Below are 12,575 nucleotides of genomic sequence, written 5' to 3' on the forward strand. Positions count from 1 at the left end.
AGTAGTATCAGGTTTCTATGAATATATTTACTTGGCGTGAAACGTGGCACCGTAGTATCATCATTGGCATCTGTTTCTGATATCCCACTCTCAGGCGTAGTTGCTACAGTTTCCACTTTTTGCTTTTCACCTTCACCCCATATGAAAAAAGAATGAAATGAAAGCAAACCATAATTAGTCTTTTAGATTTTTTACATTCATATTTGAATAAGAGAATGCTGTGAACTTATGCAATGTGATTTGCTATATGAAAGATTATGAAAATGACAATGTATATATTGTAAAGAACATTTATGATCTATTATAACTAGCTTAAATCAGAATTATTATTCTTAATAACGCTTTATAATATGATACTCACTCTGTATAAAGAAATCTTCTATCTCTTTAAAGTTGTTTTGTTCATAGGTGACTTGTAGTTTGGGTTGTATGTTTACTTTGTCAGATTTCTCTCTCATTTCACCAGTTATCAACAATGCTTCCAACTCGTCAGCAAAACGTCTCAAACGACATTTGCTCTCAAACCTATATAAGTCAAAGAGACTGGAAAATGTAAACTTTAAAGAGAAGTCTTCCTCGTCAGTTTCAATGAGATTAGCGGAGCTGTTTAAACAAACGCCTTTCAGTTTTTCAAACAGCTCTTCATCACCGTTGATGGCGTGTATTCTATGACTTAGAGTATCATTCATATAGTCTCGTATACCCATAATACGTAGGAGTCCAAGAATGTATAGCAGACTATTATCAGTTGTGTTCTGTTGCCTTTCAATACTAGAACACTGTTGTCTTTGTTCGTACTCCTCCAATTTCTTGTTATAGTTACTTTGGTTCAAGTTTATATGTACGTGGAGATCTGTAGATAAAACATATATATAACAAGTTTTGTGAAAAGACACGACAAGACAGCTAATTTTAAATATACCAGTTTTTAATAATCTTTTCTGTAGTTAATTTGTAATTGGTATTTTACTACTACAATCGAAGACTCAATTCGATAACGAAACATACTGATATGTCCCATGCTTTACATATTTTTTTTAAACACGATAGTCAAATGTACTTACAGTCAACGAATCTAGGATCTTTCAGGCTGATATCCGATTCGATTGCTATTTCTGGCGAGGTAGGTAAATCCTTCCTTATTCGTCCATCCCCTGCAAATAAATCATATTTTCAATGGTTACTATATATTTAAGATATTCTTCAGAAAATTTAAAGCCATCATGGACTATCTATGACAGTGTCAACGGTGACAATATGTTCAGCTGTTCGTGATTAGTAGTGAACCTCAGCATTGTCCCAGGATCATATGCCCAGGGATCTCGGCGACTTGTTCTTTTGTTTTTGGTGACAATGCCAGTATATTACCACGAATCTATAACTGTTGACTGGTTACATCATTTTGCGCTGAACATGGCAAAAATGTTAAATACAGCATGGCCATATATTATGCATTTATATAGCATGAACAGGACTTTAATAGCGTGAAGTAGTAAACGAAAATAATACTTACTTTCAAGAAAAAACTTTTCAATTCTTCTAAAGTTTTCTTGATCGTAGAGAGCTTTTAGCCGAGGTGTTATATTAAATTTGCTGGAATTTTCTATTATTTCATGAGTTATCAATAACGGTTCTATATCTTTAGCAAATGCACCAGATCGACAGCTTGCTTCAAAATTGTACAAATTCAAAAGACAAGAAAAGTTTAGTTTTAGACGTAAGGATCCTTGGTCAACTTCCTCAAGATTAGCTGAATGTTTTTCGCTGATTTGAGTTATTCTTTCAACTTCTTCGTGATTGTTTACGATACCTTGTACGTTCTTCTTAATCGTTTTATTGTTGTCCTTTGCGAGGTTGTCAATTTCTTTTTTATATTGTGTCAGACTTTGAATATCGCATGGTATTGCCTTGTCTTTCGTATGTTCTTGTTGCTCTATTGTTTGACAGTGTTGTTTCCTTTGTTCAACCGCTTCCATATAAGGTTGATCGCTGTGTTCAATTTTGACTGGGAGAGCTGAAAGTGATGTAGCAAATGTATTAAAATAATTTATATAATATATTCAAGGAGCGTAATTCACGTAACTGAGGTTTATAGGTATATAGATTGATTCACAAATTGTTGCATAACCCGTATTGTTCAGTTGTTGTATCGTTTTAATGGAAAAGAATGTAAATGAAGACATTTTAAAGTGGACAAACATAACATGCAGACTGAACTGTCTAAATACAAGTGGTAGTTTATGTTGATGATAGCCCTGGTTTCTTTGGAAATCGACGCAAGAGATTTTCTTTTTGACCAATATTAACCAATACAAGCCTGGAACTATACCGCTAACAGTGTGGACGTACACATTTGAATGATGTCTCTTAGGATAAAACTTGAATTACATGTAATTTGAATTACATGTAATTGGACAATATGGTATATGACCTTGACGTTGAAGGTCTAGCTCAAAGCTTCTTTTTGTATTCAGCTTTCAAGCTAACCTCTGTAAATATAGACAAAAAAGTTCATGATTTATTGACCAATTAGCTATATGACCTTGACCATTGAGGTCAAAGTCAACGGTCAAGGTATAAAAAGAAGGTATACTTTTGTATTAGTGTAGATACTTAAATGGAGTTTTGTGGATTCAATATCTTCAGTTACTGAAATACAGAGTTCATTTATTTTGACTTGAAAATGTTCGGCAAGATCAAAGGTCAAGGCTACATCAGAAAGCCTACCATTGATAAAGCTGGGCAGACGCTTGTCTGTATGTATTAAACGTGTGGAGATAAGGCAAACTGCCCTTTTTATCTCAACTATGGTTCCCATTTTGCTATACAGGTAAGATCACTAAATTAAGGGACGGGCATATGTCTCAACTGTAATTGGTTGTAGCTATGGACATGGCCTTGTTGCTAGGGATATTGAATACATTTTTGGAGTCTTTATTAACTTGCCTACCCTTCCCACTTTTCATCTTTGCAAGATAAACCACCATTTAGCTGTTTCTATGGGCGTGGTCCTGTTGCTAGGCATATCTGCATTTTTGGCAAAGAAACCTAATTGATAGCCCTAATTTGCATATCACCGATGGGATCATGATGTCATGAATAATTCTAGATTTAAACACCTCTAAGAAGTAAGTTCATTTTGATTTGAACAATTTTCCAACCAGACACTCAAGGTAATATACCCACCAAATATCATGGCAATCTTAACAGCGGATTTTGACTTTCAGTTGTTTGCACACACATTCCCCCACACAGAGACAGACAGACATACACTTTGCTATGCCTATAGCACTACTGTGCCTTAACAGTTCAGTTGTGCTAAAATAAAAGCCATGATTCAAATATAATCGAATGTTTGAATAAAAAACTATGAATATGGAGAAACATTTCAAGGCCAAAAGTCAATGTCTAAAACAAAGCTCATATTTGATCATATGTGTGTAGGCACTTGATTGGAGTCACTATATATTACACCTCCAAAGTTATGATGCAAAGTGTGAAGTTTTACAACAAATATGGCCGCCATACGGCCATACTTGAGTCGTTTGAAAACAACTGACGTGCATATGTCTCCCATAGTATGTTACCTTTGGGCTAGGTTTTGTTGAAATCATTTGGTGCATGCTAGTGTACGCATGCACACACATGTTACCCCACTCTGGGAGATGCCCGTTGAAGGCTAATATTCAGCCAAAATGGGCCACAGTAGATGGACAAATCTAAATAGACCCAGTCATAGGAAAATTTACACCTAACATTTAACAAACTGATGAGAAATGTCATAGCTAAACTTAGATTGTCGTACCTTTTTCTGAACTATTGGTTTTCAATTTTATAATAGCAGCAAATCTGTCATGACTTTCGCAAACGTCATTACTTTTGTTAAACTCTTCCATGAGATCTCCTGCTCTCTTGAATGCAGTTACTATGTCAGCTAACATCCCCGTTATTCTTCTTGGCCATTCATGTTGTATATTATCTACCACACAGCGATGTTCATGCTCCTTGAAATATTCCTCGAAAAACCAGGCTATATGAGAATCTCTTGGGGCAAGTACTGGTATACCGACTGCTATTGCTTCAAGACCGTCAAAACTATATTCACTGAAGACGTTGGTAATCAGATACAGATCACATTGTAGAAGGCTATCAGCAAAGACTTCTGTGGTTTGGTCAGTGCATTTTGAACATTTTACTCCCGCCTCTCGAAGCGTATTGTCAATGTCTGTGTCTGATCCGCTCACTTTCCATTCAGGAGGGTGCTTGCCCATATTTTGGAAATTTTTTTGTACCTCAGAAACTGTGTTTACAAAAGTATCGTGATTGTTTAATTCGTGTCCATTGTCACTTTTTCCGTACGAAAACAACACGTGCAGTTTCTTTAGGTTGCCAAGTGTGGCGTTCTTTTGAAATAAAACCCCATCCGGTCTTGGTAGATACTCTTTATGTGGCTTTTTGCGCAACTTTTCCAATCTGAAAACATTTTCGAAATGTTCAAATATTTTCGGTCCGATTGAAAATGTTATGTTAGCTTCAGCTGCCCATGTTTCCATTTGCTTCTCTCTTGTTACAAAATCGTATGACGAATCACGTACATCCGGAATTACATGATTTATTACTACTAGGTAAGCGTTACGGAATAACGAATCTCTGATTTCAGCTGCAGCATTCGCTGTTTTCGGAGCATATCCAACTACGAACTTTATGTTTCTGAGACTACGCAAGCGTGGATAATAGCTTTCGTGGAGAATCAACCACTCTACTCGAGGTTTGTCCGTCGATGAATCCATCCGTCCCTTTTGTTTAGGTAAAATTAATGTGACATCCAAAGATTTCGCATCTTCCAAAATATCATCAGTTACGTCCGTGTCTACGATGGTAGAATAAACTTTAATTTGTTCCTCTTTTCTTCTAAGAAATTCTTTGATCAGATTTCGGTGAAATCCATTCAAACCTCTCTTGTCTGGTTCCCATGAATCAAACACAAACAATACACCATAGTGGTCAGTTGAATCACTGCAGTGATGTACCATCTGGAAGATGTTAACTAGAACGAGTAAAATACATGTTCTGGCATCCATAGTTACCAATCCTGTGAACTAAACCGAGACACAATCATGTAAGACAAATTTCTTAACAGTAACAGACAGTAATTGATTAGCTGCAATAATTTTCTTGGGTTTTTCATTTTTAATTTGTGTGTTTTAATATTATATATTTTCTCTTGATATTATATGTCGGGTTTGCAAACAAAAACAAACAATGCTACAACTCCTTACTATAGACTGAGGTTATAGCTAAAAATCTCTTTCAAATTAGTATCATGACAGTTTGGTATTCCCTAACTTCACTGCTAGTTGTAAATGCCCAATTTACACAACAAATTCACGAATCTGTTCATAACCTGTTGACAACGTTAATAATATACTTTTGAATTGTAAGAGATCCTGTATAATTCAAAGTGTGCATTTGAATATTTGCTGACACTTCGAGAATTCGTACCGTTTTGTCCCTTTTGGAGATTCAAATCATACCTTGAACGATGTATTTGTATTGACTAGTACTGGTATAGGGTATGCTCTCTTTTCCAAGCTGTAGGGAATATTCTCAACAACCCCTATTTAAAGGGAGCGACAAATCTGTTGGTCGATTTTCGAGCGAAACGTAACATTATGGACTCTCTATCTGTTCTAGTAGAGGATCGACATGGAGCGGCAAATTGATACGGCTACTGCATTACTGTATATATATTGAAATGTGTCAAGAAAATGGCTGACTGATAAATATACTGCATACTGTGCGTTGCCTAACTGAGTATGATAAAGTCATTTTATACTCATACGAATTGGTATACCAAACTCCCCTCGTCACTCATATGTAAAATAACACAATGTTTGATATTCAACGCTGTAGCTAGCCGTAGTCCTAGCAACCTTAGGAGTTAACTAGTATAATTCAACAATAGCAACGTATTCAAAATGGCGTCAACCTGTCAGTGAGTACACAAACTTAAAACATATCCCGAAGGACCCTATAACTTGGCACATTATACACATATCACATTTATTATGTACGAATGTACAACTACACAGATAATGAATATGAATAATCGAACCTTACCTAATTTATGCACAAATAATGTCAATTCCTCGAATCAAAAACTTTGGAGAATGTAGATCACTGTCCACTTATAAGCTGTGCTTTCTCTACATAATGACGTAGGCTACACTTCAATACTTCAATGAAATGTGACCCCCTCTTTGTTTGTGGTCCAGGTCACACTGAGTTGGTACACTGTTGACTACATGGTAAGCCATTTCGTACCTTATACCTATTGCTTTATAGGCATTGTCATGGCAAAATTCTCGTTGAGTATGCAGTCATATTAAACTTACTACAATTCCAAGTTAATACCTTAGGAGTTAACTAGTATAATTCAACAATAGCAACGTATTCAAAATGGCGTCAACCTGTCAGTGAGTACACAAACTTAAAACATATACCGAAGGACCCTATAACTTGGCACATTATACACATATCACATTTATTATGTACGAATGTACAACTACACAGATAATGAATATGAATAATCGAACCTTACCTAATTTATGCACAAATAATGCCAATTCCTCGAATCAAAAACTTTGGAGAACGTAGATCACTGTCCACTTATAAGCTGTGCTTTCTCTACATAATGACGTAGGCTACACTTCAATACTTCAATGAAATGTGACCCCCTCTTTGTTTGTGGTCCAGGTCACACTGAGTTGGTACACTGTTGACTACATGGTAAGCCATTTCGTACCTTATACCTATTGCTTTATAGGCATTGTCATGGCAAAATTCTCGTTGAGTATGCAGTCATATTAAACTTACTACAATTCCCAGTTAATACAAATTAATGGTTGAGAAACTGAATAGGTGTGTGTCTTTGTGATGCCATACATATGACACTGTATGGGATATGTGTAAGTCATTTTTTGCCCTACTAATCTTCTATGGTATGTATCGGTGTCTTTTTAGCTTATAATAATATCAAAGAACAGCCAAAATGATCAGACGTGCTGAATTGAGAAAATTCCTTATTTGTAGTACTATATGCTTATGATGGTAATATCTGCTAATTAATAATTAATACAAAATTTATTCTCTAAACATTTTTCATTCATTTAACTATATGCAAATAATTGTGTCACAAGTGTGTCACATGTTATGCAAATTAGTCTACTTAATAACAAAATGTAATATGTACAATTTATTTCATCTGATTTGAGCCTTGAGTTTTTGAAATAATGATATATGTCAGGTTTTAATAGTTGTGAAATATATCTCATTTAATCAAATCATTCATCAAACAAACTTTTAAATATCATATGCAAATTAGGGTAATTAATATGGATATGAATATTTAATATTTCATTAAATAACAAATCATTTATCTACATTACCATAAAGACTATGTGAATCTGATTTCTATTCATTTGGACAAACATTTTATAAAGTAAAGTTGATATGTTAATTATGCATACTCATGCAAATTGTTTTCACTAATAAAGTTCTCATAGATTGCATTACCTATTTAGTATACATCTTCCACATATCATGCCATTTAGTACAGTCTTCTACAAAAATCGAATGTTATAATATGCAAATTAGGGGATTAACAATATACATGATGTAAGCTCAAAATTAATGAGATCTCTGTTTCTGGTAAATCTCTACACCAACTTTCAACCCCCCCCCAGCCATCTCCCACTTCTGGACTCTAATTTGTTATACATATATTATATGTATTTTACAGTATTTCACAAGACACAATTGAAGTAAAAAGTGTACTTTGAACTATTCACACGAGCAGCTATATTTCAAACATTGCCTGACGATCCCCATTGTTACAGTAGAATCCCTTAGTTGTGTTATGTGGACTTTGCACGTAATGTTTGTCGTAAGAAACCTCTATATTTACAGATGTTTTTGTATATATTAATTAAATTCCGTACCTCAGGCCCGTTGCCATAGTAAACTGAATGAACGACGTATTCATTCATGTCACGTGATTACATTTTTGTTTACTCTGTCCAAGCCAACAATCGAGGATCACCTGATTCCTTTCACCTGACATACTTTGACATGAATCGTAGGCCCTTGTTATGGAGTAGCCGTGTGCTTTTGTACTACGTGAACTTTGTAGAGAGGTGATATTTTTTATCGTACCAATACGGAGAAACGATGCAATCTGGGAGTCATCTGTTGACCCGACGTTGGTTGTTATGAGCTATTCATAGCGATGCATAGTTTGCGTGTCTGCAATACTAATATCTGAGTGTTTTGTTCGGTTCTGCTGTCGCGAATATACACAAACACCTAATGCATTGTTATGATGCCAGTAGCGACCAACTCAAACTTTACTGGTCTGAGTTTGAATTAATATTGATATACAGCATTCCTAGTTCGAATTTGTATGTAACAGTTCACATCTTTGTGGCATGCCATAGCTTCTACTGTGAATAGAATGGAGAAAGGTTGTGGCAATCACCAAAAGGCGAAAATTCCGTTGATAGATTTACCTCAGACAAGGTGAAGGTCATTTGGGAATTGTTCACACCCTAACTGAGTTAACTCTTTGAAAACACGACTCGGTTTATTTGCGCCACCTAGTGCCCTAATCTATCGATGGACCACACTGGAGAAATAAGAAAGAACTCACACACAGTTTTATCTATGATTTTCCTCTAAATAAAAAAATACAACACTTGTATAGCGAAATCGCTTGTACGAAAACACTATGCTCAAATCTATAAAGTGGAGTACACTTGAGAATTACTGATAGCTGGTTGTGGCAAATAAAACTGCTCACAATGTTTGACGTACGGTCTCGTATGCCTTGCATCGAACCGCAGACTTTGGACACACTGTTGGCACTGCAACACACCCAACTCATAGGTGAGATTGTCGAGTTGTTTTTTGCCTTCCGTAATAGAAGGTTATAATTTAGGCGTGAAAAGTCTGTATGTGTATGTGTATGTGTATGTGTATCTGTATGTGTATCTGTATGTGGGTGGGTAGGTGTGACTGTCTGTGTCATCGTTCTCTCAAAAACGGTTAGCTTAATGCAAACGACTTTAATTTGGTGCACATGTTGACTTTCATTCCACATTCGTCTGTTGATAACATTTATATATGTTGTTATTTCAATTTAAAACATTAAACATTTTGTGCATTGTTTTTGTTCACAAATATCATTTTATACATTTCTATGAGCCTCATTTAATTTTCGCTTGAGTTCAATACTTTGGTGATGACTGACGTCAAATACATCATTTGTTATGTCTGGATAGTCAGAATCGTCATTTGCAAAATCCAGTGGACATTAACGTCGAAGTTTATCAGCAGTTATTGTGTTAAAAGATTTATCATTTCCAGGTCGTATCCTTCATCAGACAAGTACTCATCTTCAGATACTGAAAACACTTTTATGCACTTCTCTGATGGTTGTGACACTGCAATCTTTAACGGCCATGTTTTACTAACAGAAATAAATTCTGGTGTTTTCAGGTTGCCTACCCCAATATTACGAATGTATTGCCCATTTACTGCAAAATGAACAACACTGCCATTATACTTATCACAGACATACACATTATCTCTATTGTCGACATCTAATCCCACTGGATATTCCAACTTACTGTTGCCATATGAAATCTGGAACCGTAAATCACTATCAAACATTTTGATACAATGATTGCCACAGTCAGAAACGAGAATTTCAGACTTGCTATTTGCGACAAGGTAGTTTAACTTGGGAACTTTTTCACCTGGTGCTGTGCATGTCTTTGCCAAATTACCTGTATTTGCTACACATACTCCATCCATATTGTATTTCACCACCTTGTCCAAATCTAAAGATGTCACGTAAATTGCTCCAGCCGCAACGCATATACCACGTGGTTTTATTTGATCTTGTCCATCAATTGATGTAACAAATGTCATGGTTTCGTCACAAACAACTACTTGATGATTATGAATACCAATAATAAAGTATTTATCGTCATATACTGATATGTCCCATGGATAAAAATGACTCTCAAAGTGATCGTCTAATCTTAATGTATCAGCAATGTCATGTTCTGTATTAACAGTGTATATTTCATCCACGAAAGTGTCTGCAATGGCTAAATAACCAGTACTAGTCCAAGTAATACCCCGTGGACAGGAATGTTCAGAATGTACTTGTCCAGGTATTGTTGCCACTAACTCTATCAAAGGTAAACCTGCAAATAAACATTATAGTGCCAATAGCATTATGGCAAAGTTTACATACATTATGAAAACATATATATAACATGCACATACACACAGACAGACACACACTCATAGACAGACATACATACATACATACATACATACATACATACATACATACAGACAGACAGACATACTTACATACATACATACAGACAGACAGACAGACAGACAGAGCTGCGAGATCCATCTAAGAAGAGATAATTGAGATTACTTTACTTAATGCTATCTAAATCGACACATTGATGTTATTGATGTTTATGTGATTTCTTTTGTCTTAAATATCCCACTAAAATGTCTGTTTCTCATATTCAAATATGAACAGACTCTTCTCAAATAAAGTAATGTAAACGAAAATGTATATTATCATGTAAAACCAGACATATTCAACAATAATCACTGGTGTGGCAGGGAAATGAGAAAGAGCCATCATATTTGTATATTCATATATTTCTAATCTCATCAGATCTTTAAAAGAAATCCTAACTATTCTAGGCCTGTGTTACAAAAAAACTGATGACCTATAACATAAATGTTAGCGTGAAAATGGGATGGCTATTCCTCATCTATCGTATGGAGAATTGTTATGTGACCTTTGAGCTGTGTGAAAAGTTCAAAGGTCAGTATTTGTTCAAAAGCAAAAGCAAGTATCACTTTTGATTATATTTGGTAAATCAATAAAATGTAGTGTTTATTTTTGTTATAATACTACTTTATTTGTGTAATACTACTGTCTGCATACTGTATGTACTTACCTTCTTTCGTTACCACATCTGCAATTTGTGGATCATTTGCATGCGACTGCTTGTATTTTTGGGATAAATCACTTTCAGACACGTCTTTCCCTCTAAAATGCCGTATTATTTGTTCTATTTGATCGTTTTTAGTCTTCAGACTTTCTTTTTCCTTTTTCATGAGAGTCAGGTCCCGCTGTAATTGTTCTATTTGACTGTCTTTCATTTTCGTGTTTTCTTTTTCCTTTTTCATGAGAGTCAGGTCCCGCTGTAATTGTTCTATTTGACTGTCTTTCATTTTCGTGTTTTCTTTTTCCTTTTTCAGGTCCCGCTGTAATTGTTCTATTTGACTGTTTTTCATTTTCGTGTTTTCTTCATCCTTTTCCAGGTCCAGTCGTAATTGTTCTATTTGACTGTTTTTCATTTTCGTGTTTTCTTTTTCCTTTTCCAGGTCCAGTTGTAATTGTTCTATTTGACTGTTTTTCATTTTCGTGTTCTCTTCTTCCTTTTCAAGGTCTCGCTGTAATTGTTCTATTTGACTGTTTTTCTTTTTCGTGCTTTCTTCATCCTTTTCCAAGTCTCGCTGTAATTGTTCTATTTGACTGTTTTTCTTTTTTGTGTTTTCTTCTTCCATTTCCAGGTCAAGTCGTAATTGTTCTATTTGACTGTTTTTCTTTTTCGTGTTTTCTTCTTCCATTTCCAGGTCAAGTCGTAATTGTTCTATTTGACTGTTTTTCTTTTTCGTGTTTTCTTCTTCCATTTCCAGGTCAAGTCGTAATTGTTCTATTTGACTGTTTTTCTTTTTCATGTTTTCTTTTTCCTTTTTCAGGTCCCGTTGTAATTGTGATATTTGACTGTTTTTCATTTTCATGTTTTCTTTTTTCTTTTTCACGTCCCACTGTAATTGTTCTATTTCACTATTTTTCATTTTCATTTTTTCTTTTTTCTTTTTCAGGTTCAGCAGTAATTGTTCTATTTGACTGTTTTTCTTTTTCGTGTTTTCTTCTTCCTTTTCCAGGTCCAGTTGCAATTGTCCTATTTGAATTATTTGTCGCAAGTGGAAATGTTTCATGTAATTATCAGTAAAGTCGATTTTCTCACTTGGTGTCAGAATAAGACTATTACAGAGAGTACTTTTTGTGCTGTCCATCGTTCTTGTGCATCTTATTTTCCTGAATCCGCCTTTCATAATCTGCAAAAACCCTGAAAAAGAAATAGACCTAAAGTTAGAAGGTTTTATGATTGCTTAAAACCATAACGAAGTGGCAGAAAATGGGCGAAATTAAGCTTAGGTGCTCTTTTCGTAGTTTCTATGCTGTACACCACAAACAACCGCATGTATGTATGTACGTACGCACACACGCACATACACATACATACACATACACATACCTACCTACCTACCTACCTACATACACACATACATACACACATACATACATACATACATACATACATACATACATACATACACATAAATGGGTAAGTTGGTATTCAGAACCAAATGTACGCATCGGTATAACTAAATGTGAAACATTC

The 12,575-nt window shown here is 35.1% G+C and overlaps 1 protein-coding gene across 3 annotated transcripts in view; it reads right to left on the reverse strand.

Annotated features, from left to right (window-relative positions):
* Nucleotides 1-11,121, reverse strand: part of LOC144440077 (uncharacterized) — a 31,746-nt gene extending 20,625 nt beyond the window's left edge. Inside the window, exons 1-6 of one of the 3 annotated variants that reach the window (XM_078129325.1) lie at nt 11,058-11,121; nt 3,806-5,099; nt 1,514-2,014; nt 1,065-1,154; nt 362-853; nt 32-130 (exon numbers count right to left, since the gene is read on the reverse strand). In XM_078129325.1, coding sequence (XP_077985451.1) covers nt 32-130; nt 362-853; nt 1,065-1,154; nt 1,514-2,014; nt 3,806-5,081 — 2,458 coding nt within the window. In that variant the 5' untranslated portion in view covers nt 5,082-5,099; nt 11,058-11,121. Of the gene's footprint in view, nt 1-31; nt 131-361; nt 854-1,064; nt 1,155-1,513; nt 2,015-3,805; nt 5,100-9,845; nt 9,937-11,057 lie in introns of those variants that run through there. The other 2 variants (XM_078129323.1, XM_078129326.1) reach the window with 2 other exon arrangements.
* Between the last annotated feature and the right edge of the window lie 1,454 nt (nt 11,122-12,575).

The sequence above is a fragment of the Glandiceps talaboti genome, chromosome 9, assembly GCF_964340395.1.
Source record: "Glandiceps talaboti chromosome 9, keGlaTala1.1, whole genome shotgun sequence".
Classification (NCBI taxonomy): Eukaryota; Metazoa; Hemichordata; class Enteropneusta; family Spengelidae; genus Glandiceps; species Glandiceps talaboti.